The following is a 23,479-nucleotide window of genomic DNA, read 5'->3' as shown; positions in this document are numbered from 1 at the left end:
GTGTCGGGTACCGTGTACATAGTATATAACGGAGAGTATCCGAGGCCTGAAGAGGTACCCAAGTGGCAAGTACCGAGTATCAAGTACTAAGTTCTCAAGTACTGGGGAGCAGCAATCATGCAATCCTCGAATTGCGCTCGGTGCAGCCCTAGCTCCCACATCGCGACAAGCTTCGTGAATCCCCGATCACCCCACACTCCATCTGCGCGAGCAGGCATGGCCCCAGTTCTGTTGGGAAACGCCCAGTGGTCCCCTTCATTTGCCTACGAACCGGTCAGAGGTTGCCGTCCTCGAGCGCGAAGTTTGTTGCCAAAGGATCCCGACAATTCTGAGAGACTTTTGCAGGGGTTCACGTCTCCAGAGGGGAAGCCTGTTCCTCTATGGACCAGGGACCCCGCGATCGACTGGGTACTTCCTTTGACTACAGTGCAAAAAGTACGCGACTTGCAGTAATTGCGTGTCCCTGGTCATTCTCGGGGCGCAAAGAAAATTCGAAAAATAGCAACATGGCACGGTCTCCACAACGGGACACCCAATCTGGCGACACGATCGGGTTGGGATTGTGGAATAGGCCAAGAAGTCCCCCTCATCTCCCCGAGTACATTTCCAATCCCACAAGAGAACAGCCCCGAATTTTTTTAAGCGCTGCGCTGGCACCAGATATTATCCGGTAGGATCCACACATGAAGAACTGTAGGGGGGCCAGCAGCTGGCACGAGCACACACAAGATGCACTAGATTGGACTCAAAAAGCTGACCGGAACATCAACCGGGGAAGTGGAGCGCCAGCATATGCAAAGGTAGAAACGCGGGAAGACTTGGGTTCAAGAGCTGCCGTGTGGTGCGCATTAGCGCCCGGATTCAGAGTCACTTGTATGAGGCATTTTATCGGCCCTCTCCACTTGTCTGCGATGGACGCCAGAAACAGTTAAGCTGCAACGCTTCACATTGACAGCGACTGTCTCGCTTGGCATGGTCTAATTGAGCCATCAATTGGAAACCGTACCTTAAGGGTAGGGTTTCGGCTTTCTGGGGGATTCCATGGTTGAATCAATGACAAGTACTCCCGTTTGCTATACTCCGCACGATACGAAATTGGAAATCCAATTTCCAGCATTGGACACTGCAGTGTCTACCGTCAACGTTGCAGTGAGACTCGCACACACACACACGAGAACCCTGGCTCAGGCAAGCCACCTACCTTTTTTTTCCAATGCCGCAACAGCAGGAAGCGTTTCATGTTTCGAATTCCCTGTTCAATGCATCAAGGCCAAGGCTGAATGGCAATACTAATACAATACGCCGTGCCGTGTACTCCGTACTGACTCCAGACGGAACCCCCGGTATTACTCGGTTTTCTAGACGACCGAGCTGATCAACGGTGCCCTCCGTATCTAGATCAGACACTCACCATTATCTCCAGCAGATACTACCATCCCATAGGCAGTGATGGAAATCGATCATTCGAGACCACTAGCGAACTCAGATCCAGATCCTCTCTCTCGCCAAGACTTTCCTCGGGTCATCAACCCCCTCCATGCAACACCGGCGAGGGCAGATGAGAACCCAGGGAGGGCCAGTTTCCGGGCGACACGGGTCCAGCTCATTCCGCCGTGATGCTTGGCGACAACCTTTGGTATTTCGGACTGCCAAGAGGCTCGGCTGATCTTCAGAATGCGACCGGTGTCCCTCTCATTAGAAGCCGAAGCTGTCAATGACCATTATCTGGAGAAATTCCACTCTCCCCGGAGTGTATCCGACCACCTGACTCCCAGACTCAGACTTAGAGTCCAGACTCCACCAGATTCCAGATTCATCCCCCTTTCTTCAAGCTCTTGGCTTGAATTCAAGACCCAGGGGCTGATGGGCTCGGCGCCAAGTCCCTATCGTCACATAAGGCATTAAGCCAGTTCAATTGCAAATGAACTGTGCCAAGGGCGATCATGGGCGATCACGCTACCCCCAGGGCATCAAGATGGTGTCTTGGCACGTATTTATGGGGGACTCCATTGATCTATTGTTTTGCCAAGTCGTCGCGCCGTGCAACCAATGCAATCGAGCCTTGCAGTGGCAGTGGCAGTGCCTACGCTAAAAGCGCTCGAGGGATCGACCGGCTACAGGCTTGGATAGCATTGGCTGCTAGGTTTGGTTTGGTTCGAATCGGTCCGATCTAGGAGTTTGTTGTCGTCGCATCGTGTATTTCGAGCATCTCTACGCAGTACAGTAGACCTAGGGCGGTCGACGCTGCGCCCCTTCTTCAGCCTACAGCCTCTGACCCACAGCCGACAGCCCAACTCGAGAACGCCCAACCTAAACTCCAATCACACCTTGACCCAATAACGCGCAGAGTAGAAATGAATCTGCCTACAGACGGAGTACATTGTATACAAATGGAGCAATCTGACCAGAATCCACAGGAACCCAGCACCCAATAAGGCTCCTGGGGAAACCTAAGCCACCACCACGAAACAAGCCTAGCGGCTTTGCTGCATGGTAAATCCCACACGAACTTGCTGATTAAAACCCAGTACCCCTATTACGAAGTAGCGCAATACACACAATACCGCTATCATAGGGGGGGAAACCCCCCAAAGGGAACAAAGTGCAAAGTGCAAAGTGCCCCGACCAACACATCCAAATATAGTTGGGTCAAGCGCTCAGATCCAAGTCCCCATCACTAGGCCACGATCAGTATACTCACCAATGAATGTCCCGAATCCCCGCACGACCAAATGTGAATGCGCAACTCGCAACTCGCAACTCGCAACGCGGTTCCTGGTACATTTCGAGAGTAGTCATCTGCGCCCGTCAGCGCGCTCTCTCAGCTGAGGCTCTCAGCGTCGTCTCATGCCGTCATGGTAAAAGCCAGGACCCATGGGGCTGGGGTGTTTTGTCATCCCACGGTGGAGCTGATCTTCACTACATACATGGGTGGCTTGGACGTCAGAAATAATAATAGAAGTGGTTGGACGCTGTGATATCATGAGAGTACTGTATAACGGGGGGGGGGCTGAAACATTGCCACTGTGTTTGCATTTACATCCTGGAAGATGATAATCAAAACACCCCTCTATGTTAACCCAAGTGGCTAAATGTACACTTTCACCGTGATATTGTTATCCTACAGTACTAGGGAGTAACATCGCGGATTTCCTCCGAAAAACAGTGACCATGCGAAGATCATCTCAACCCCCCTGAAAGGGTCCTTGACTTCCTAATTTGTCCCGCAGTACCCGGTCTGTCCCCGTACACCTGGACGAATGATCATAGTGAATCAGAGACCCCGAGGCGACGGATCGCCATCGCACCTTGTTATCAAGAATCATTGGAGAGTCATTTATGGCGCGGTCGGACGTTCAAGCGGTCTGGAGTGTAGGATTGCGACCGGTTATCACTACTGTGCGGTCTATGCAAGGATGTCAATATTGAAGAAAAAAACCCTACCATCGTTCGTGATGTCACGTCAGGGCCGTTGTCTAGGTAAATGGTGTAAATTAGGGCTAGAGTGTATATGTTCATTCAAAAGGTATCGTCGGTGACTCCGAGGGTCGAAAAGGGGCAGGCGACTTTGGATACTCAAATGGAAAGCACCATATCAATGGAGTCAGAACATATGTTACACTAAATCACATCTGTGGATCCAAAAACGAATTGTGCTTCTTCGCTGCTCTGCTGGATAGGTAAACCTGGCTGATCAACGAGAAAAGATGTGCAGAGCAAAGCCTTCTTTCCCGTGTACCATTTCTAATCCTCACACGGGATTGCCACGAGAAATGAAGACTCAATTAAAGCTGAGGATACAGCTTTGAACGACCTCCCACTAAATTCAAAACAGGAGCCTGGAGTGTTCTCCGCTGGAAAGCAAGGGTTACAGGGCGTGTCTATATTTTCATCTCGTGAAGACGTATGCACTCTGCCTTGTGGTCATTCACCAGGTATTTTCGTGGTTAATCGACTCCAGTGGACTTCAATTTCATCTTGAATGCACTACTGGTTCAGAGTACCTAGCAATGTATTAAATACGCTTGGGCTTGGAAATCAAATTCATACTATAGTTCGTACTGTGCATTCGGCCCATACAGAGGCGAGAAATTCGCCGCTGGATGCTATCTGAGAAGTTGTTCGTTGCCATTTCAACTGATGATCGAGATTGATATTTGCATCTACAAGACCTGTGCCGTCTCGATGAACAGAGGTAATAGGCTTCGGTCATGGAAGCTCTCCAAGGAATCTTGCAAGACAAGATGGAATGGTTGTTTCAGGGCACTAGACGATGATGGTGATAGACAAAATGCACAGCGAAGCATGTCACATCTGGTCAAATGGGCGTGCCAGATGGGGTATATGTATTGGAAGAAAGTAAAGAAACTTTTCCCTGAGAATGTGCACGGAATGTATTTATACACAACGAAGAAGAAAAAAATTAATACAGCACGTCAAGTATCGCACACCAAATCTTCAGCCGCAGCTTCGGTGTCAATCGCAATCACAGGCGGACTACTTTCTTTATACCTGGACCAGGGCGTCCCCAGCAATACACTAGCGAGCCCAAGGCCATCGGCCTCGAGTGCAACAAAGACCTCCTGGCACCACTGGTACTGGCCATGCAGTTCGTTAATCAGGAAGAACTGAGATGCCATGCTCACCGGGAAGAGCAAGTTATGCCCGCCAAGGATGTGCATGTGGGGCTGGAGGAAGTAGCCCACGCCTAGGCAGATCTGCGTAGCGTAGTACTGTGCTCCTTTGAGGAACGATTCTGCATCTTCGTCGGACGTGTATCCCGGAGAAAGATGCTTTTTATACATCTCCAGTCGATGGAAAAGAGAGTACATTATGAGCATTGCAGTCCAACAGAGCATGTGAGATTCTGCGACTTCAAGGTTGATGAAATGATATCTCTCAGGTAAGATATTTCTGCTGGATTGAGTTCGAGTGACTTTGGTCTCGTCCGGAACTCTGGTGTAGAGCGGTCTTCCATGGATTACTTCGAGCTTGTCGTTCCATGCCAAGGTTTGCGTATTAAGATCCCAGCATTGCTGGGTTAATTGATCGGCGTCATATATAGATTGCAATTCATCTTCTTGCTCGAGTAGACTGGTGCATGCCATGAGGATGTCGATGATTTCGTCGATGGGGTCATCCGAGTCCTTCGGGGATAAAAACCGCCACATCGGACAGAATGCGAGGGCGGATTTGGATTTTCCTATTGCATGGAATATCTGTTTGAATGAGTTCTGGTTCCACGACAGGGGAAGCGTGACTTGGGGGCTCACATTTGATAGTTTCAGCTGGCGAAGTAACATTAGGGATAATTTGTCTCTTTCCAGGAATTGTTGGTGTCGAGCGAGCACAGCGTTAGCACCTTCCATATGCGCTGTCCATCCAGAAAATCCGGATGTACAGTTGATCAGCTAGATGGGTTTTAGATAGGTCCATGGGATTCCAATATCAGGAACGACTCACCTCATATAATTGGAAGACGACATTCGCACACAGAACCTCTTGAACCGGGAGTCCAGATCGTGGTATGAGACGAGCAAATACTTGAATGGCGTTATTATATAGCCCAACGCCATGACGAACCAACTGTTCATCGTCGATCTTATTGCCCACAAAGACCGCCGCAAGTGCTGATATGGCCCGGTCGAGTAACTGGCTATTCTTGCCATTCATGACGGTCGGGAAGACCTCGATCAGATTTGAAGTCTGCTGACATCGGAAGTTGATATGGCCCACGGGCCGCGATGGAATGTATGAGTCGATGAATAAGGAAAACAGCTGGGATCGGATTTGCGTGTTGACGTTGATCGCCGAAAAGCTTGCTTCGTGCTCATGGGGTGGTCGCTTGGCCACCGGAAGGTCCTGGACAGTGTTCTTGGGTGCTGAGAAGGCATGGACGAACTTCCGAGATCGATCGTAACCGTCACAGCGATGGCCACCTCGTAGACATCGCGCGCAGTGGGGTCGTTCCCCGTCGCACTGCGGATGAAGCGGGTTAGCAGCGCCGAGCCGCGGCGATCATGGGTGTGCGCACCTTGACCTTGCGCCTCCTGCAGGTATTACATCCCTGGGATCTCCAAGGAGCCCCGGGCATGGTGTCAGTCCTGAGAGGAATGAAGAACTGAGGTCAAACTGAGATCCATCACCATGTACGGTACGATGATCCTTCCCGTGTTTGGGTTTACCCCAGAGCCTATCGCTCCCCGTTCTGGAGAATACTCGGCAAGTATACAATTTACGATGACGACCTTGGATGACTGTACCGGACGACGGCTGCTTTGTGATAGATCGTGGCAAACATGAGATTCTCATTCTCTTCCCCGCTCCATAGACGCATCTAGGTGCTCGCACAAAGCCACATCCGTCATGCGTCATGGCTTGAGACATTCACATTCACATTCTGCACTTGTTTAAGCTCATGTAGATCCGTTGCGATAAGCTTCTGCACATTCCAGTTACTCATGGGCCGTGCAGCTCGGCTGCGAGGAGCTCAGACGGAAGCATTTCTCTTCTAAGCTCTTTTTTCTTTTTTTTTTTCGCCACTGTGTCTGGATTTGACTGAGCCTCGGATATCCCTGAGCTCAGACTCGGTGCGCCAGCTGATCTCGTGTGTCACTGTCCATGGTTCCGCTCGCTTATATCAGAAACCTCATTTCGGTCAAGTAACCAGATGGACAATGGTGTAGCCAGACTGAAAAACATCATAGAATAGTTTCCAGTAGATTATCATAGCCTATTTTGTGAGTATTTGAGTGATTCAAACGATAACCTGATAATGGAACAAGAGGTCTAGGAAGAGCCCTCAGAAAGATGATTCGAACGAGAACAACCAGGAAATAAGGTAACAAGTGGTCAGGTCTGCTCAGATTATCTTCTCGGTCAGGCCACAGCGCACGCTCTGACGACTATATTGTCTACTATAGAGCGTCAGTTACTATGAAGTGAATTTGGAGCTTCGTCACCATTATTAGCTTCCTAGCAATGTAAAGCACCCTAGGAGAATGGGCAAATTCCAAAAAGATGGTTAGGGGACTAGGCTCCTGACGATTAAGAAAAATGATGAGCCTGTTGTCTCTATCGACCACAGCCATTTAGGACACGAAGAAGGCAAGCCCTGGAAAGTGAGTCTCCATCCACAGCCTCCCACATAGACCGGCGTATAACTTATTCAAGAACATCATTCCCTGGATACAAGAAACAATTTGCTTCGAAAAATATTGTCTATTTGAAGAATATATAAAAAAAATTCCTTAGCTAATAATCGTACACTAGAGCGCAGTGGCCGGGTGTACTCCTCACCAGCCAGGAGGCCCTCCACCAGGAGGACCGGGAGGACCACCAGGGGGACCATCGTCGCCGCAGCAATCCCCACAGCAGAACTCGCAGCATTCAAAGCAGCAAAGTCCAGCGCAGCTAATGAACACAGTCAGCATATCTTAGATCATGACCCAGCATCATTCGTAGAATCCTCACATTCCACAGCAAATGCCACCCTCGCCACCACCCCGTAAATGAACACCATCGGTAACCATCGACTCAGGAGCTCCCTATGACACCGATGAGCTTTCAAATCTACCTCGTTCCATCAAACGCCAAGAGTGGAGGGATATTCGTACCGGCTGCTCCGAAACAGTCTGAGATAAATAATTTCTCGAGGCCATCTATACCTCCCCGATCTTGGGTCCAGAATTCAATTTCGAGTATGGACGTTTGCTATTTGAGTGCCCCTGGAACGCGTAATTCTGCGCCACGTTCTATGCGGAGTGGAGCCTCCGTGATACTGGGCAGCGGGTAGGGCTCACGTTTTGCCGCTTGGCCTTTGCTTGCGTGGACTTTCAAGACGAATGACGCCAATGGTCCGACACGATCGACTTACTTATCCGTTTTGACGATTCCGACTTTACATCATCGTCAAGTGGTGGTGGTATAGATCGTGGGTATGTGGAAGACAAGATGTTTGTATAGAGTGATCAACCTACGTCCGGATAGCTAAAATCATCGACCGAAAAGATGACGCGGCTTGACTAGTCCCGGAGTATGGACAATAGTTTAACTGGATCTAGGCAACCGCTCAATAACCTGAGCTCGAACTGGACTTGGCATTCAATGGTTCCTTGGCACAATCTCAGCTGTACCGATTCAATTGACTACGCAACTAAGGAAGACGCCTCGAAGAGGAGACCCAGCCACAATGATCATCTCGGAGTGGCTACGCGAGAGCTTGACCTCGATGATGACTCAAGTTATTCTTAGAATTGGGGAATCAGGTATTTAAAGAGCTCCAAGCTTCGCTGTTCTCCGGTGTTCCACTTCCTACAATTTGGAAGACTTTCATCTTCAGGCTTACACACACTTTACACACATTCACAATGGGTCTCTTCCATCATCACAACAATCATCACCACGAGCACCCTCAAGGCGGCCCTGGCTCCCAGGGCGGACCGGGCGGTCCTGGTCAGGGCGGATTTGGCGGTCCTCAGGGCGGTCTCCCTGGCGGCGGCCCTCACCACGGTGGTCCCGGCAGTCCCGGCGGTCCTGGAGGACCCGGAGGCCCTGGAGGCTTTGGTGGCCCTCATGAAGGAGGTCCTCACGGCGGACACGGCGGACATGGTGGCCCCCAGGGCGGTCCCGGAGGCCCTGGTCAACATGGCGTTCAACACGGCGGTCCCCATGGTGGTGGTCCTGGTGGCCCCGGTGGTCCTGTAAGTACAACAAGAAGCCAATAATTATGGAAACATTGCTAACAAGTGATATGTAGCAGGGTGGTGGCCGCTGGTAAGCGGATATCGTACGCGGAGGTCTTGTTGGATATAAATTGCTGTAAATAAATTTCACTTGCTGAGGCTTGAAGAATCAACAAACATGCTTTCCTGTCGCGGAATCTCATTTCGAGTGTACGGCTTCGGTAGTCTCATAGCAGAAATATCAGGTTTGTATGGATATCATAAAAATGCACGGGAAATGAGGGTGTGAATGGATTGGGAGTTGTGCCGAATCGCTTCAACGCTCGATCATACAGATACTCCAGAACAGTAGGAGACGGTGATAGAAAACCAAAGAACGACACGCTTTCATTATCGTCATGATTTCACGGATGTGCCAGTGATAGGAGATCCCTGAGACGGCAGGGGCCGATGTAGAGTAGGACGTGTTTCAAAAGCGACGAACAGCGGTGTTCACGCGGGGTGGATTGAAATTGCGAAGACTGGATGTTCGCACACATTTCTGTTGCTGACGAGCCTTATGCAGTCTCCAATAACGTGTTATCACACCTTTCGCCCATAGGATTTCGTCCCGTGTCTGAACAACGGCTGCACAGTGCTCGGCAAGGCTTTTGGCCACAGTGCGACGCAAGCTGTTTTGAGTTGCAAGACGGGCTCGCCAAGCGCGCTGTAGCACCGTGGCTGCTCGGGCACGCTTTGATGCCGAGAGTAATCGAGAACAAAGGAAGGCGAGTGCACCAAGGGTGAACTCGCGGTCGAGGATGTGTGAAGATGTTTTATCAGGGGAGACGAGATAAGCTGCTCATGATTGATTAGTATTTTCTCTGGAGGCGGGTGACGGGTACTTACCAAACTGAGGGCTGCATCCGAGCAGTCGCAGGCGGACTTCCAACGATCGACTAGGCTGCGTGGTTTTTTCCTGACTTTCCTGGTTGCCAGTGGCGTAAGGTTCATACTCATCAACAATGCTCTCATATATCTTTCCATCCGCAAAACTGGTTGTCAAGTTACTGATAGAAAGGCCATTCAGAGTAGCCAATATCGAAGCCCACTGCTGAAGTAGACGGGCATGTTCATCATCATCAACGCTGTCGTCGATGTATTGAGGCTCATCTTGGATATTCCCGGGGCCTAGCTGGGACAGACGCTTTTGTTTCAGTCGAGCAATCTCGTTTCTGACATCGTCCCAATCAACCAGACCAGCCAGGCCCCATTTGCTCACGAGAGCCCAAAGAAGTGCGACGGTCTTCTCGCGATAACCGTCTACGATGTCTTCGGCCCGCAGGCCTTGAAAAATCGTACCCGATCCTGGCACAGAGCTCAATGCAGAGAGCGCAATTTGTACGTTGTAGAGCTTAGTGGCACGGCTGATGCAAGGATATTTCAAGTGCTTGGAGAGGGGGAGGTCTTTTTCGTTACCCAATAGCGAAAGGGCCTCTCCAGTAGACAAGTTGACTACCGTCTGATCTTCAACATCAGGCTGCGCACGTTCTGACATGAAGAAGAGCACCTCGACCATGCGGGTCAGCCGTATACCATCTCTCAAGTCCACAGCGATATTGTCTATTTGATAGTTGTACTCCTGGAGTCGATGCTGCTTGTAAGACAGTTGGCAGCCAAGTTGGCTCAATGACTTCATGATAACCCCGCAGGAAGGAAGCAGCACACGTGCCAATGACTGAAGTACTTCAACTGAAGACTTGAGAGGTGAAGACGCCACAAAAAGGCGACGTGGTAGACTGTTCTTGGGGCTCTGTCTTCCCCTGTCCATGAGAACAACCAAGACAATACTCCGGAGCACTGTTCGACGATAGGCTTTTGCCTGCACCTCTTCTGGAATGCTCTTGGTCCCAGGCACAGGCAATTCCAAGTCGTCATTGCGCAGCAGAAATGTTTCAAGAAAGCCTTCCACTTTACGAACAATCGTATTGTAGCGTTTTGCACTGGCCTCTGGGGCAGTTTCTGTACCAGCCTCAAACAAATTAGCGTCACTTGTGATATTTCGACCAACAACAGTCTCCAGAGCTGCTGTCAAAGCACGGAGATCATACGATTGCACCCAAATGTCAAGGTAATCGCGTCGAAGACCCAGATCGTACCTAAGACGACTGTTGCGGGCAAAGACGTCTTTGGGAATGCTTAAATTTCCACAAGACAATGACGCTTGCAGTCGTGTGTAAAGCTGAGTGAAGTAATCGGTTTGATAGAGTTCAAGCAACTCTCAAGGCGGAGAGCGCTCGGATCATAGTTTGTCGAGTCACCATCGGTGCACTCGAACAAGGCATTGACCAGCTGCGCGATCACACTTTCCTGATGCGATAGCCAATTCTCTTCATAAAGCGCGGGTTTCGAGATGTTGTCGGTGAGCATGGGGTAGTTTTGGTTCAACTGCTTCAACCTCGATATGTTTCCACTTCTCGACGAGCGATTTGTTGACTGCCCAAGACGATCCGACAGGGCAGATGCCCTAGCATTGAGGGATGCCGAGGTTCCGAATGGGGCTTTTGGTCTTCTAAAGACGCTTTTTTCGGGCATGACGAGAGATCGCTGGGATCTCGCATTGTGCTGCTTTTCTCCCAGCACTCCACGCTTTGCCTGATTTTTCTTTGGTGATAACGCAGCAGGCTCTGCAGTCTTTGAAGCGAGTGCTTCAGTTGCAGTGCCACGACGAACAGGCTGAGCAGTCGACACTGTGCCGACCCGCTTGGGTTTCGGTGGCGAACGAGAATTCTCGATGCTCTTCTTTTCAATGTCCACGAAAAAGCCAGGGGGAATATTCTCTTTGCCACCGTTTGGACCGGCAACATCGGCCCTTGTGGCGGCTTCTTGTGCGATTCTCACACTCGGCTGCAGAACAGCCTTGCGAGCGGATGCTGCAAGGGATTTCCTCGCTTGGCGCTTTGCAATCCGTGCTTCCAGAGTGTTGACTTGTGTATCCTCCCAAATATGTGGCATCTCCTCTCCCTGAAGCTTCTTCAGTGGGCTGAACAGTCCCATGAAAACACTAGCTACGGTGGTATCATCCGGCGGGATGTACACAGTATTACGCCGCAGGTTTTTCTTGAGTTCTTCTTCTTTCCCAGTTTGGCGTAGACCTCTCTCGCCTGAGCGTGGGATATGCGAGGTCTTCTCGACGGCCTTCGTTCCGAGTCGAGGCTTCGGCCGTAACTCGCTTTCTTGTTCCACAAGTCGTGATGGTGGACTCAGGCAGAGTTGCCTTTCGGGCGGAATCGCTGGGCCGGCTGAGCAAGTAAGGATGGTTTTCGATCTGAAGACAACCTGGTCACCGTATTTGGTTTTCTTCGAATATCGGCAGGAGCAGCTGGCTTCTTCCCCACATCTTCGAGGATTCGAAAAGTAGAGCCAGATCGATTGGCGCGTCGAGGTCGTACTCCAGTAAGAGTGGGGGTACCATTTTCGGTGGTATATTCGACCTGTCCGGTGGGCTCGTAGCTCAAGTCTCCATCCAGCAAGCTGTTCCACTCGCTACCACTGTTTGCACCAAAGCCCGAGGATCTCGCTCTGGACGGACAGGGTGTGACAGCTTCGTTAAAAATTCCAGACATGCCGTCAAGCTGGCTGAATTGTAGTATTGGGGAACTATGCGGGCATAGATGTGTCGAATGGATATGTTTGAAATGGAGGTTCGTGGTTGCGCCGTCAGTAGAGTTGACCCTTGCAGTTGTTGAACTCAAAGAAGCGGTGAGGTCGTTGGTAAAGGATATCTCAAATGCGCGGGGTGTGGGAGTCAAAAATGAGAGGATTAATCTAAGAGTGCAAGACACGCCCACTTCATCGACGGGCCACGCGCATCCCCCGCGCGTCAACGAAAGTGTACTGGGCCTGTTGACACGCGGTCGTCCGGGGCAACTATACTTACCTAATCAGGAAGAGATCATATCACGTGATTAATGAACAGCGCGCCTTCCCGAAATAGAAACAAGGATGCATAACATTTCTTTGCTTATCTCGTCGGGTCTTCGGAGCACAGCCATCGCCAAAGGTACTCTGACCCTTATTCATCGCTTATTAGCGGGCTGCGGGCTGCACCGCCGCAGGTACCTGACTCCTATCATCCCTGTTCATGTACATCGATGCGCCTTAGACCTCTCTGCACTCTTTAGCCCGGATGATCATAATCTGCTCCTAGCAGATCTCAGGAATTGTTACTTGCATACACCAATCATAGCTGGCAGTTCCACGATTCAATGGCGGACTAGGTGAATTCCGATGTCATAAAAAGGAGGCGAGTGGGTCTTCTGCCCTAAATTAAACTCCCGTGACCTCTCCTTTCCCCGGACGCTCAACGTGGCCGGGTCACTCTTAGACAATTCATAATCACCATAATCACGGGTACCACGACTCAAGAGTACTTGGTCTCTTTGCGATATGTCCATAGGCGCGCGCCTTGCCTAACCCTGTTCCATCCTTGCCACACGCTCCCCCCATTTCACATTTCGTCACCTCCATTTCTCGACTCTCTCCGGAATGATTTTCGGCCATGGAATCCCTCGTATATGAGAATTCACCACTTGCCGACTACCTTCAAGGTACGTCGCTCAAGAAACACAGCCAAGTCATATACTCACGTGTCGTGGTCTTAGGGGAAGGGGAAATGAGGACAACTGGCTTGTCCAGGAGATGCACAGTGAGGATGAAGCTGACCCCCGGTCAACCGACTTTGCTCCGCGGGGAGCCTCCAAGTTCCAGGAGCGCGTACGCAATAAGCTACCGAAGCCTTTGGATCTGACAACTACGCGACACGGAAAGGCCGTTGAGAAGCTGTATGGTGCCTGCTCGGTAATTGTCCCCGTGACCATTGTTGATGAGCCACATTCTGACCGTTAGAATCATTTTAGTCCGCTCTAAATGCGCGCATCGGACGTGGTGACAATGAAAGATTCTTGGAACAATTTGGATACGTTATTGTCGCCTCGCAGCTGTTGAACGAGCACAGTGCCCCCTCCTACACCTCCGCCGCAGACGTTGCCTCCGCTTCCCAACCCGCAGACCTTCCTTCTCTCTCTACGACGTTCGGTCTACACGGTGCCGTCGTTACTACTGCCACCTCCTTTTCGATCGCCTTCTTGCTACACTGGGGTCGGTCTAAATCAGGATCGGGTCTCAACCCACGCAGAATCGGAGTGCTCCTGGTCCTTGTCCCGGTGCTGGGTGCTCTCTTCTATGCTTTCGCAAAAAGACAATGGCTGAAATACTTGCGGCATCAGGCTGTGGAAGCTGCTGGCGCATTTGTTGGAAATGCCCAAGGATTTGACTCCGCTGCGTCCGCTTCGGTGGTCTTCATTCAAGAAGTGGAACTGGTTTCTAGAGGCTATCGGATGTGAGACGCCACCACTATTATCGAGGAGAGTACATGAGCTAAGATTGCCTAACAGAAGTACACCTTTGCCGCCGATTAGTAGACTCGAGGACCAGGTCCAGACCAGACGCTGTCTGAGACTCCGCCGAGCCGTATCGGAATGTTTCTGGTCGATGCTTGAGCGCTATATTCAATCCCAAAATACGCTACGCCCCCTCACAGATGAAGGAAACCTCGCTAAGTACTATGACATTTACGATATTGGACTTGAAGATCTCGAAGCGATTGAGTTGACCTTGGCGAATCGGTCTTTGGAAGACCAGTACTCCTTGCGTTCACTACGAGATTTGTTCGGGAAACTCTATACTGTTAGGAAAAGCGTCCTATCCTGTCTGCTGGCACTGAGTGCCGACGGAGGCGCCTCGGATATCGCTCGATGGAGCTCCGCTGTAGAGGAGATGCGCGAGCTTGCTGCAGTCACTGGAGCGAGCATGACTAAAATGACCAAAATCCTGGATGAGGAAGACCGTGAGTATCTGCGCTTGTTTGCTGCCAAAACAGTGACTGATCTTGTTTTCACAGGGGATGCCATTCCGCCTTCTCCGCTGCCCACTGCTTCCCCAAGCAAGGAGAGTATGCGTGCACAATTTCGCCGGCTCAATTCCCTATTCCAAGGAGTGCGTTCCTTGCATGCCAAAATGCACATAGTCAGTGAGGAGACAAACGCCAATATGGACCGACTGGACAGCGGTGCATTCGAGGCAGCTCTACTTTCACAATACGACTCGATTGGTGGCGACATTCAGTCTCTTCTGCAAGAGTGGGAAGCTGGAAGAGCCGCAATTGTGAATAACCAAGACCGACTAAGTGCATTGGACCGCTCGCGGCCCACCAGTACTGTCCTGCCGTTGTCGCCAACCCCTAGTCTGGGAGGCACTACAGCAGTCGAGGGCAGCCCCACAGATGCCCTCAAAGCCCTGAATGGTGACTCTCGCCCCGACTTGACGCATTGCTTTGATGACGAGGAAATCTTCGAGGCGGTCGTCCTTCCTGCATCCCGGAACAAAAGAGCATCCCTTACCAGAGATGAACGTTTGGCGCGCGTTCGAGAGGAAAGGGTGAGACAGGCCACTGTTCGCGAGAAAGTGGATGCCAATACGAACATGCTCAAAGAACTGGAGATGGTCATCAAGCAGCGACCTCGCACGACGCACTCCAAACGAGTGACCAGCATCTAAGCGGCTGGACTAGTCGCGCGATCCCTTTCGTTCCTCCTCCCATCATTGCCAGCAAATGCTCCACGTATGCATTGGAAGGCACAAACATTGATACGATACCCTGATGTCTATAGACGGATCTGGCGAATACGGCGTTTATCGGGCTCTTTCTTATTTCTCATTCATTGCACATCTCTTTCGTTTGTATAATTTATTGGCACAGAGGTTGAACCTCTTTTCACTGCTCTCTTTGGCTGGACTTGAAGCCTTTCCTTTTCCGCACCATTTTGTATAGTACGCCGTTTCTTCTTATTCAAATGCAACCCCAATAATGTACCTAGCCAGAAGTCTTAGCTCAGGCCGGACATCGCGACACCTTATTGTGCAGGCACCAGACTAGGCCCAATTAGGACATATCGTCAAACGCGCTGCGCGTTTCCCCCGCTAAGACGGACGCGATTTCACGTTATAATCAGACCGCCAACCTTTCTACCTTCGTCAATACCACTTCCATAATACCTACGCCCTTCTCCCCCTCTACATTCTCAATTTTACGTCAATTTCACGCCTTCTTTGTGCTCATTTTCTTCTTTCTCATATCCCACTAATCTACCCCTCGTCATCAGTACGTCCTTACCCAACCCGACCGTGGTGCAAAATCCCGACTAACCCATCGACAGTGTTGGAAGCACGTCTCGAGCAGGCTAGTCTGTTGAAGCGCGTATGTGAACCCGGCACCGCAATCCCTCCCGCGCTTCATTAACTCAAGTGGGAATCTCTAGGTCGTTGACGCCATCAAGGATCTGGTTCAGGACTGCAATTTCGACTGCAATGACTCTGGTATTGCGCTCCAGGCCATGGATAACTCACACGTTGCCCTGGTCTCCATGCTGCTCCGTGCAGAGGGTTTTTCGCCTTACCGTTGCGACCGCAACATTGCTCTCGGCATCAACCTGGTCTCCCTGACCAAGGTCCTGCGTGCCGCCCAAAATGAAGATATTCTGACCCTGAAGGCCGAGGACTCGCCCGATGCCGTCAACTTGATGTTCGAGAGCGCCGAGACTGATCGTCTCAGCGAGTACGACCTCAAGCTCATGGATATTGATCAGGAGCACCTGGCCATCCCCGAGACTGAATACGCCGCCACTGTCGAGATGCCCGCGATGGAGTTCCAGCGTATCTGCAGAGATTTGAACGCTCTGTCCGAGTCTGGTAGGTTATTTGCGCCGCAAGCCCTGAGACTATGTCTAATTGGATCGTTAGTCGTCATCGAGGCCAGCAAGGAGGGTGTCAAGTTCTCCTGCTCCGGTGACATTGGTAACGGCTCCGTCACCATCCGCCAGCACACCAACGTCGACAAGCCCGACCAGAACGTCTCCATCTCCCTCTCCGAACCCGTCGCCCTGACCTTCTCCCTCAAGTACCTCGTCAACTTCTGCAAGGCCTCCAACCTGTCCAGCTCCGTAAAGCTGCACTTGTCCCAGGAGGTGCCTCTGCTTGTCGAGTACGGTCTTGGAAGCGGTCACCTGCGGTTCTACCTCGCCCCCAAGGTATGTCATATTCTTGTAATCTTGTCGGACCATGCTAATGCCATTTGCAGATCGGTGACGAGGAGTAGACTGCTAAATTCATGCAAAACGAAGCCCCTATGATAATGGCGAGAAGCTGACGGAGGCAATGAATTTTTTATTATTTTTTACTACATGTCCCTAAAATAGAAGGGACGGCAATATCATGTTTTTCTGTTGCATCTGATGGATCACCGGTTGTGCTAGATTTGTGTTGCATTACGAGTAAAAGCATTGCCAGAAAAGAAGCATGTAGTATTGGGTCAAGCTGGAATTAAGCATCTCATGATAATCCACATTGACTGAGATAATATATCATATCATTTCAAATGCCAAAGACATATATCAGCTCCCAGTCGTCCACAAGACCATCAATCCAAAGATTCCAAGCCGACACAATCACCTCCACACCAAGTCCAGAAAGAACCTAGAAGGACCTCGGGGACATGGCCACAACCCCACAAATCAGCAGAGTCGCCAAAAAAAAAACAATACTTTTCAGACCCACCCGCCGCACAAAGCAGCCGTCAGAGGGGAAGGTAAACAAAAACTGACCTGAAAAAAAAAGAAGTGAAGCGTCACCCCCCACCAGAATGATCGGAATTGAATGATACCGAGGCCCCCCCTTGTCCCGAAGGAAAGAGAAGGCCCAAGTATGCTGCGTATTGCACTAAAGTGTTCTCACACACAATCTCCGCACCGACTCTCCCATGGGGTATCGGCAAGCCGAGTCCCCCGATGTTTCTGATGCCAAGTGCAGTTGTGAATATCACACCAGGCCCTCACGGGCAGCACCGGCTCCGCACTTCTCGAAAGAAGAGGGGAGCGGGTTGGGTAGTTGAAGATTCCTCCGAATTTCTCATTTGCAAATCTCACGCTGGATGTACCAGGCGAGGACAGAGGCGAACCTTCTGTCGTGTGTAGCAAAGAAACGCAGCATTGGCAGGGGTGACGCTTGAGGAAGGAAAGAAAAGATAGTGAGTCGAAGAAATATGAGGCTGTGGGGCTCACCGCTTTCGGTGGTGCTAGTCGGATTATTCTGCCGCTTGGCTAGTGGGATTTACTTCATTCTCGAAGTTGACAGGAACAGTCATTGGCTGTTTTTATTGCTCATTATTGTTTTGATAGAATTCATGAGACAGGATTGATAAGTTCAATGAACTCTCAAGTAAAACTGTTCGTCGACTCTTGACCCTGTTACTGAATTTCTTCAAATGCTCGAACAATGTACGTCTTGCCCTTCAAGGTCACCTTCTCCCCTGGAACCCTCCAACGTCCATTCTCTAGGCCTTCAATCTCAGCCATTGATGGCAATGACTCCCCTGTTTCTCCATGAACAACCTTCGCACTCCACCCGGAAGCCCACTCTTCCCTCCTAGCACTGACATCGTATCCAGACTTACTCACAATCCAATTGCCAGACGTATCTTTCCGGCGCTTATGAAGTTGAGTCTGCTGCAAAGCCAAGTATGTCCCCCAAATCCGACCCAAAAAAGTCTTGGTCACCAGAACCTCTCCTTCTTCTTCAGTAACCTCATTGTCTGATTCCAGCACCCACGAAATACCCTTCAACGCCCCCTCAGGACCCTCTCGAAAAGAAAGCTCCTTCCAGATCTCGACATATTCCATCTCAGGAGCCCCAGGGAGATCATAATTAGCCATAGACCCTGTCTCCTTATCGACGCCCGGCGAGAGAGGCTCGAACGTTCCACAGTCCACACTTTCAAAGGCATCGTGAGAGTCGAGTTCATGTGTGAACGATACTTTGACTGTAGAATTATTTAGTACCAGTGAGGGAGATCGCGTGTTCTACCACAAACCTGGATCTTGGCTCTCGACAATCCGTTGCCCTGCGATTGCCCAGTCCATTCCTCCCGTTTTCTTCATGCGTAGATCTAAGTACCAGCCGTTCACGGACATGACGAGCGTGTCGGTAGTTTCTTCGCCAGCGGGCTCTGGGAGCCATTGTATCGAGAGGCGCGTGGAGAGACGGCAGGTGGTGAGGGCAGTTAGGTCTGGATTGGCCATACTTGGATATTGGTCTTTGGGGCTTGAAGGGAGACAGTTGGAAGCAAACGAGGGCGATGTTAATTTTTCACGAATGAATCGGTGCGAATAGATTGACTCCAAAATTCCGAGTACGAGAGGTAAGAGGCTGTGATGAATACGAATCGGGTAGTTGGAGGAGATGAATGCGCCTATCAAGCTTGTCGCGAGTCGTGCTCTTATCGGGTTCCCCTCACGCCCCGCACATCGGCTCGAGCAGCTATTTCGAGCGCTTTTCATCTTTGCAGATTCCCTACGACGTTATGACTTGGAGATTATCCCACATTTCATTTAAACGAGACATTCAATCGGGAGATTGCAATTCGCTGCCCCGATGTACCCTCAATTCCACAGAATTCTCCCCCGGAAATCCATCTAAACAGGAGTAAAAATCAACTTGCATGTCTGCCCCTTCGGCCTTGACGAAATAATTTGATCATCGATTTCCATAGACGCATGCATGTCCGGCGCAACAGCAGTCTGAAAGCGCGAATACACCTCCCTTAACAAAGTCTTCATCTCCACCATCGCAAGGCTACGAACATTGAAATTAGCAGTCTGTTCAGATCAAGCGTTTCGTTGAAACTTACTTCTTGCCCGTACATCCTCGACCACCAACAGCGAAAGAGAAGAAATACCTATTCCGCTCCGCATCACCCTTCTCCTCAACCCACCTATCAGGAAAGAACCGATCCGGGTCCGGGAAGACATCCTCATGATACCGATGCATTGTGTAAGGCTGACAACTGACAATTGTATGCGCAGGCATAAAATATGCATCGATCATTCTTCCGCCATCGGGAACATAACGAGGTAATGACATCGGGATAGGCGGCGAGATACGAAGTGCTTCTTTGATGACAGCGTCGAGGTAGACCAGGCTATCCAAAGGGGCATCTGCCGGAGCAGTAATCAGTTCGTGGCGGAGTTTAGTTTGGAAACCAAGGTTTTGAGGCTGGGAAAGCTCCCACATGAGGAAGCAGAGGCCGTCGCCGGTTGTGTCGATCCCTGCGGCCATGTGGTCTTTGCATTCTGCCGCGGCTTGGATGAGCTCGAGGTTTGATTCTTTACGATTTAGTTTCTCCACTAGGGTAAAGTCTTCGACGTTGGGCTGGGAGACCATATCTTGGACGTATTCGTTGGTAAGAGGGGATGGTCGTGGATAGAGGAAGGAGGGGAAGTATGGGGCCAGTGTTGGGAGGTAGTACTCCAGGAGGTTTTCTAGGGTTCTTCAGATCCGGCCTTCTTTAAACGGTGCTAGTTGAGGAACTCACTCTGTAGACTTTGATGATAAGTGAGCTCTTGCATAATGTCAAAGTCTTTCTGAATGTCCAGGGATTTCAATCCGCCGGGACTAAACATAAAGTGGGTGACACAGTCTAGAGCGTAGCAGTGTAGGAGCACATAAACATCGACACTTTTATTGCCGACTTCTGTGCACTGGCTGACAAAGGCCCTGGCACGTTCAGTGATAGCGGCGAGGGGCTTTGCTTTCATGACATTGGTCATGGCGTATCTCTCTGCAAAGATGCGCTTTCTCTTGCTATGCTGTGAAAATTGTCAGACAAAATCTGATACGAACATCAGGAGATCGACTCACTTCGTCCTTACGCAGCGTAGAGAACATAGTCCTATATAATGTCAGCATTTATAGGATCTTTCATCTGCTAAGGAACTCACTTTGTCTTGAACTGCTTGAAAAGAGAATAGAACTCAGTCTTATCGTAGCCACTGCCCCCAGAGGCATATATCTCCTTCATAGCATCAAGGCTTGTAAACGACACTTCATTTGGAGCAAGACGGACAACGGGTCCGTATCTCTTATGAAGAGCATGGATGGATTCTCGTCGACTAGCCGTGAATTCTTGGTACTTGAGCCAAAAACTTGTGAACCGTGTATACCACAGACCAGGTATCTTCGACAAAGGAGATGAAAGTCCCTGGCCGACGAAATATCCAAAAAAAAGAATAAGTCCAACCCAAAGTGACAGCATGGTTGCGTGATGAACCGGTTTCGTCTGACTGAGCAGGATGTTGAGTTCGACTGTTATCTTGATCCACGGAGCCCCCGGGGCTTTTCAAGATTTAATCGTTTATACGACGGTCCAGATTAATTCCCGATTGCCATTAGATAATCCTGGTGTAGAATTTCGGTCCCGAAAGACAAACCGCCGATCCGCCAGTGCTAGCGATATTGTCGCAGGCGATGGGGGGTGCGGGGAAGGCAAGCGGACACGCGGTGACAGGCTTGAGGCTGCCGATAACGATTAGCGCTTTCACGAAATAGGAAGCCAGAGGAGATGACGGCGACTAGTGTCAACAGTATAATCCTCAGAGGCCCTGTTCGTCAGCACGGTCATCTCATCAGGGCTGCCGTCACAAGCTCTGGCGCGGAAAGTACGGCACTGTAGAGACAAGCAGGATGATGACAGAAGCTTATAGTCAGTTGACTCAGAAGTATTTCGCCTGTTCAATGACTTATATTTTGTCTGCTATGATTATGTTCTACATACGCAACTATCATGTCACTCAGCAAATTTCCCGAGACTGAAGAGTCGCTGGCGAAGGTCGAGGCTGGTCAAACCGAACGAATTCGACTCAGTCCATCTGGGAATCTTCTTTACTCAGCCGTGACGGAAGATACCCTGGATCCTCTCAATTAGAACCTCGTTGAAAAATAAACCTGAGTTGTGACTGCATGCTGTGCCTACTGCCTACTCACCTAATTCACCACCGCGCCAGTCCCGTCCTTTACTGAACTCGAAGACCCATTCGACATGACGTATACAAAATCAATTGGTCCTTTGCAGTACCATGTCTTGGCCTCGCTATCGGTCCGCTCATTACTTCGTCCTTGGCTGAGACTTATGGACGTCGTATCGTGTTGATTGCCAGTATCGCTGTTGCGGGCGTGGCGAGCGAGTAAACATCGCTTCATGGAAACTCCCTATTGGGGTACATGGCTGCACGCTTTTTTCAGAGATCGGGTGCCGGTCTGTCTGCCAACATCGGGCTCACGGTCATCAATGATTTGTCTTTCGAGCACGAGAGGGGCTTCCGCGTGGGTCTGTTGGCAATGTCTGCGAATATCGGAACAGTTCGAGCCGTGGGTACGTATGAGAGAAGAGAACCCGGATCAACAAAGTATACTGACTCTTGACAGTGAGTGGCTTTTTTGGCTTCTGTTTCCCAGTACTGGTTAGCTATCACGTTACTATCCTCTTTGGGATCTTGCTTGTCTGCAAATGTGTCTTTCTCCCAGAGACTCATTATCCACGTGCAGTGATATCGCAGCACGAAGCAGGCTTACAAGGATAGGATGTGCCAAGGACACGATGCATGAAGCTCTCATTGATGTCAAACTGACGGAACACCTGAGTTATCTGGTAAGAATTGGCACTCTGTCGAATGATCGGCTTCTCTGGCGACGGCAGCACTTCCGATCAATCCCAGGAGTTAGACATCCCAAGCACTGGGATGCAGTCCTAGAGTTCTGCAAATGGTGGAATTATCCGACAATCTCCATCAGTGTTTGCTACTATGTCTTCTTCCAATACTGCTGGTGAGTGACAGTCCAGACCGCATCGACAACCCATCTGACCCAATAGGATCTGTTCGATCATGACGATAAAGCCACTGGCGTACGAGACCCGCAGCATTCAGGTGCAGGGCCTCCTCTTTATCGGTCTCCTCGTAGGTCTCGTGTTCGCTGAGGTGTTCTGCACCGGACCTCTCAGTGATTTGGCTCGTCACTCGATAAGCTCACAGAAACGACTCTCAACGCATTTCAGAGATGAGACTCAGGCTCGGGTATCCGGCGGCTGTAGTGTCATTGGTGGGTCTTGTGCTTTGGGAGATTTCGATCGATGAAAAATGGCACTGGATGATGGGCCAAGTCGCTTTCTTCCTATGTAAGTGCCGATCGGGGGCGAAGTTCGCAGGTCGTCCAATAACACTAGATCAGATGCCGCAGGCACACAGGTCGGAAACACAGTACTTTCCACGTATATCGTCGACAATTATCCCGAATTTGCCATGGACGTGATCATGTTTTACAGGGTGGTGATCAACGTGAGTTCCACACGAGTGTTCTAGACAGGGCCTGTGGGCTAGCCTGAACCAGTCATCGGCATTTATCAACCCGTGGTTCATTAGTCTTTGGGTGGGGGAATCAGGTACGCGTTGACCCTGACGTTTGTTCTCGGGGAGTTAATACTAACGTAAAAAATTATCCTAGGTTGGAGCTGGACATTTGCCGCGCAGGGCATCATATGCAGCCTGGGACTGATCCCTGCATATGCACTTCTACACCGGTTTGGGTCTCATATGCGAAGGCCGCTACACTCGATAGCAATGAGGGACTAGATCAGGGCCTAGGATCTAGAGCATCTATTAGATCATCGATCAGGGTCGATCACAATCGAGTCACAGATTACAGTAAGGGATGTACATGGGGCCTAGGGCCGAGGCCTAATCCTCAGCCGCAGCCACGCTCCTAGCATTCCAGAGTCCAGCCACCACCAATGCATCTTGGACCCTTTTTGAGCGTGATTTCTTGAAACCACACGGTCGAAGTCTTAGAGGCCATGATGGATTCATTAGTTC

At 50.4% G+C, this 23,479-nt stretch overlaps 9 protein-coding genes across 9 annotated transcripts; 4 read left to right on the top strand and 5 right to left on the bottom strand.

The window, feature by feature from the left end:
* Nucleotides 1–4,436: 4,436 nt before the first annotated feature.
* Nucleotides 4,437–6,094, bottom strand: N7477_004036 (Zn(II)2Cys6 transcription factor domain-containing protein; the record flags this gene model as incomplete). Its single annotated transcript, XM_056965699.1, has 3 exons — nucleotides 4,437–5,411; nucleotides 5,464–5,979; nucleotides 6,035–6,094. The coding sequence occupies 3 exons, from the start codon at nucleotides 6,092–6,094 to the stop codon at nucleotides 4,437–4,439; spliced, it is 1,551 nt and encodes a 516-aa protein (XP_056825652.1).
* Nucleotides 6,095–8,369: 2,275 nt separating this feature from the next.
* On the top strand, nucleotides 8,370–8,726 carry N7477_004035 (uncharacterized protein; the record flags this gene model as incomplete). Its single annotated transcript, XM_056965698.1, has 1 exon — nucleotides 8,370–8,726. One exon carries the CDS (start codon nucleotides 8,370–8,372, stop codon nucleotides 8,724–8,726), a length of 357 nt encoding a protein of 118 aa, XP_056825651.1.
* A 427-nt stretch (nucleotides 8,727–9,153) lies between these two features.
* Nucleotides 9,154–10,362, bottom strand: sha1 (putative calmodulin-binding protein Sha1; the record flags this gene model as incomplete). The annotated part of the gene is made up of 2 exons (XM_056965697.1): nucleotides 9,154–9,521; nucleotides 9,573–10,362. The coding sequence occupies 2 exons, from the start codon at nucleotides 10,360–10,362 to the stop codon at nucleotides 9,154–9,156; spliced, it is 1,158 nt and encodes a 385-aa protein (XP_056825650.1).
* A 3,002-nt stretch (nucleotides 10,363–13,364) lies between these two features.
* N7477_004033 (vezatin family protein) lies at nucleotides 13,365–15,281 on the top strand (the record flags this gene model as incomplete). Its single annotated transcript, XM_056965696.1, has 3 exons — nucleotides 13,365–13,523; nucleotides 13,583–14,064; nucleotides 14,120–15,281. 3 exons carry the CDS (start codon nucleotides 13,365–13,367, stop codon nucleotides 15,279–15,281), a joined length of 1,803 nt encoding a protein of 600 aa, XP_056825649.1.
* A 55-nt stretch (nucleotides 15,282–15,336) lies between these two features.
* On the top strand, nucleotides 15,337–16,878 carry N7477_004032 (proliferating cell nuclear antigen; the record flags this gene model as incomplete). The annotated part of the gene is made up of 6 exons (XM_056965695.1): nucleotides 15,337–15,345; nucleotides 15,395–15,464; nucleotides 15,941–15,981; nucleotides 16,043–16,472; nucleotides 16,524–16,810; nucleotides 16,861–16,878. 6 exons carry the CDS (start codon nucleotides 15,337–15,339, stop codon nucleotides 16,876–16,878), a joined length of 855 nt encoding a protein of 284 aa, XP_056825648.1.
* A 631-nt stretch (nucleotides 16,879–17,509) lies between these two features.
* On the bottom strand, nucleotides 17,510–17,768 carry N7477_004031 (uncharacterized protein; the record flags this gene model as incomplete). The annotated part of the gene is given in 2 exon segments (XM_056965694.1): nucleotides 17,510–17,705; nucleotides 17,716–17,768. 2 exon segments carry the CDS (start codon nucleotides 17,766–17,768, stop codon nucleotides 17,510–17,512), a joined length of 249 nt encoding a protein of 82 aa, XP_056825647.1.
* A 257-nt stretch (nucleotides 17,769–18,025) lies between these two features.
* N7477_004030 (uncharacterized protein) lies at nucleotides 18,026–18,856 on the bottom strand (the record flags this gene model as incomplete). The annotated part of the gene is made up of 2 exons (XM_056965693.1): nucleotides 18,026–18,597; nucleotides 18,649–18,856. The coding sequence occupies 2 exons, from the start codon at nucleotides 18,854–18,856 to the stop codon at nucleotides 18,026–18,028; spliced, it is 780 nt and encodes a 259-aa protein (XP_056825646.1).
* A 393-nt stretch (nucleotides 18,857–19,249) lies between these two features.
* Nucleotides 19,250–20,868, bottom strand: N7477_004029 (cytochrome P450; the record flags this gene model as incomplete). Its single annotated transcript, XM_056965692.1, has 5 exons — nucleotides 19,250–19,409; nucleotides 19,465–20,095; nucleotides 20,149–20,422; nucleotides 20,475–20,505; nucleotides 20,555–20,868. 5 exons carry the CDS (start codon nucleotides 20,866–20,868, stop codon nucleotides 19,250–19,252), a joined length of 1,410 nt encoding a protein of 469 aa, XP_056825645.1.
* A 965-nt stretch (nucleotides 20,869–21,833) lies between these two features.
* On the top strand, nucleotides 21,834–22,363 carry N7477_004028 (uncharacterized protein; the record flags this gene model as incomplete). Its single annotated transcript, XM_056965691.1, has 2 exons — nucleotides 21,834–21,984; nucleotides 22,266–22,363. The coding sequence occupies 2 exons, from the start codon at nucleotides 21,834–21,836 to the stop codon at nucleotides 22,361–22,363; spliced, it is 249 nt and encodes an 82-aa protein (XP_056825644.1).
* Nucleotides 22,364–23,479: the final 1,116 nt, after the last annotated feature.

The sequence above is a fragment of the Penicillium maclennaniae genome, assembly GCF_028827695.1.
Source record: "Penicillium maclennaniae strain IBT 15551 chromosome Unknown utg000003l:1.0-5670915.0:1.0-5674809.0, whole genome shotgun sequence".
Lineage (NCBI taxonomy): Eukaryota > Fungi > Ascomycota > Eurotiomycetes > Eurotiales > Aspergillaceae > Penicillium > Penicillium maclennaniae.
Note: the sequence above shows the minus strand (reverse complement) of the source record. Positions and strands in the feature narration are given on the sequence as shown.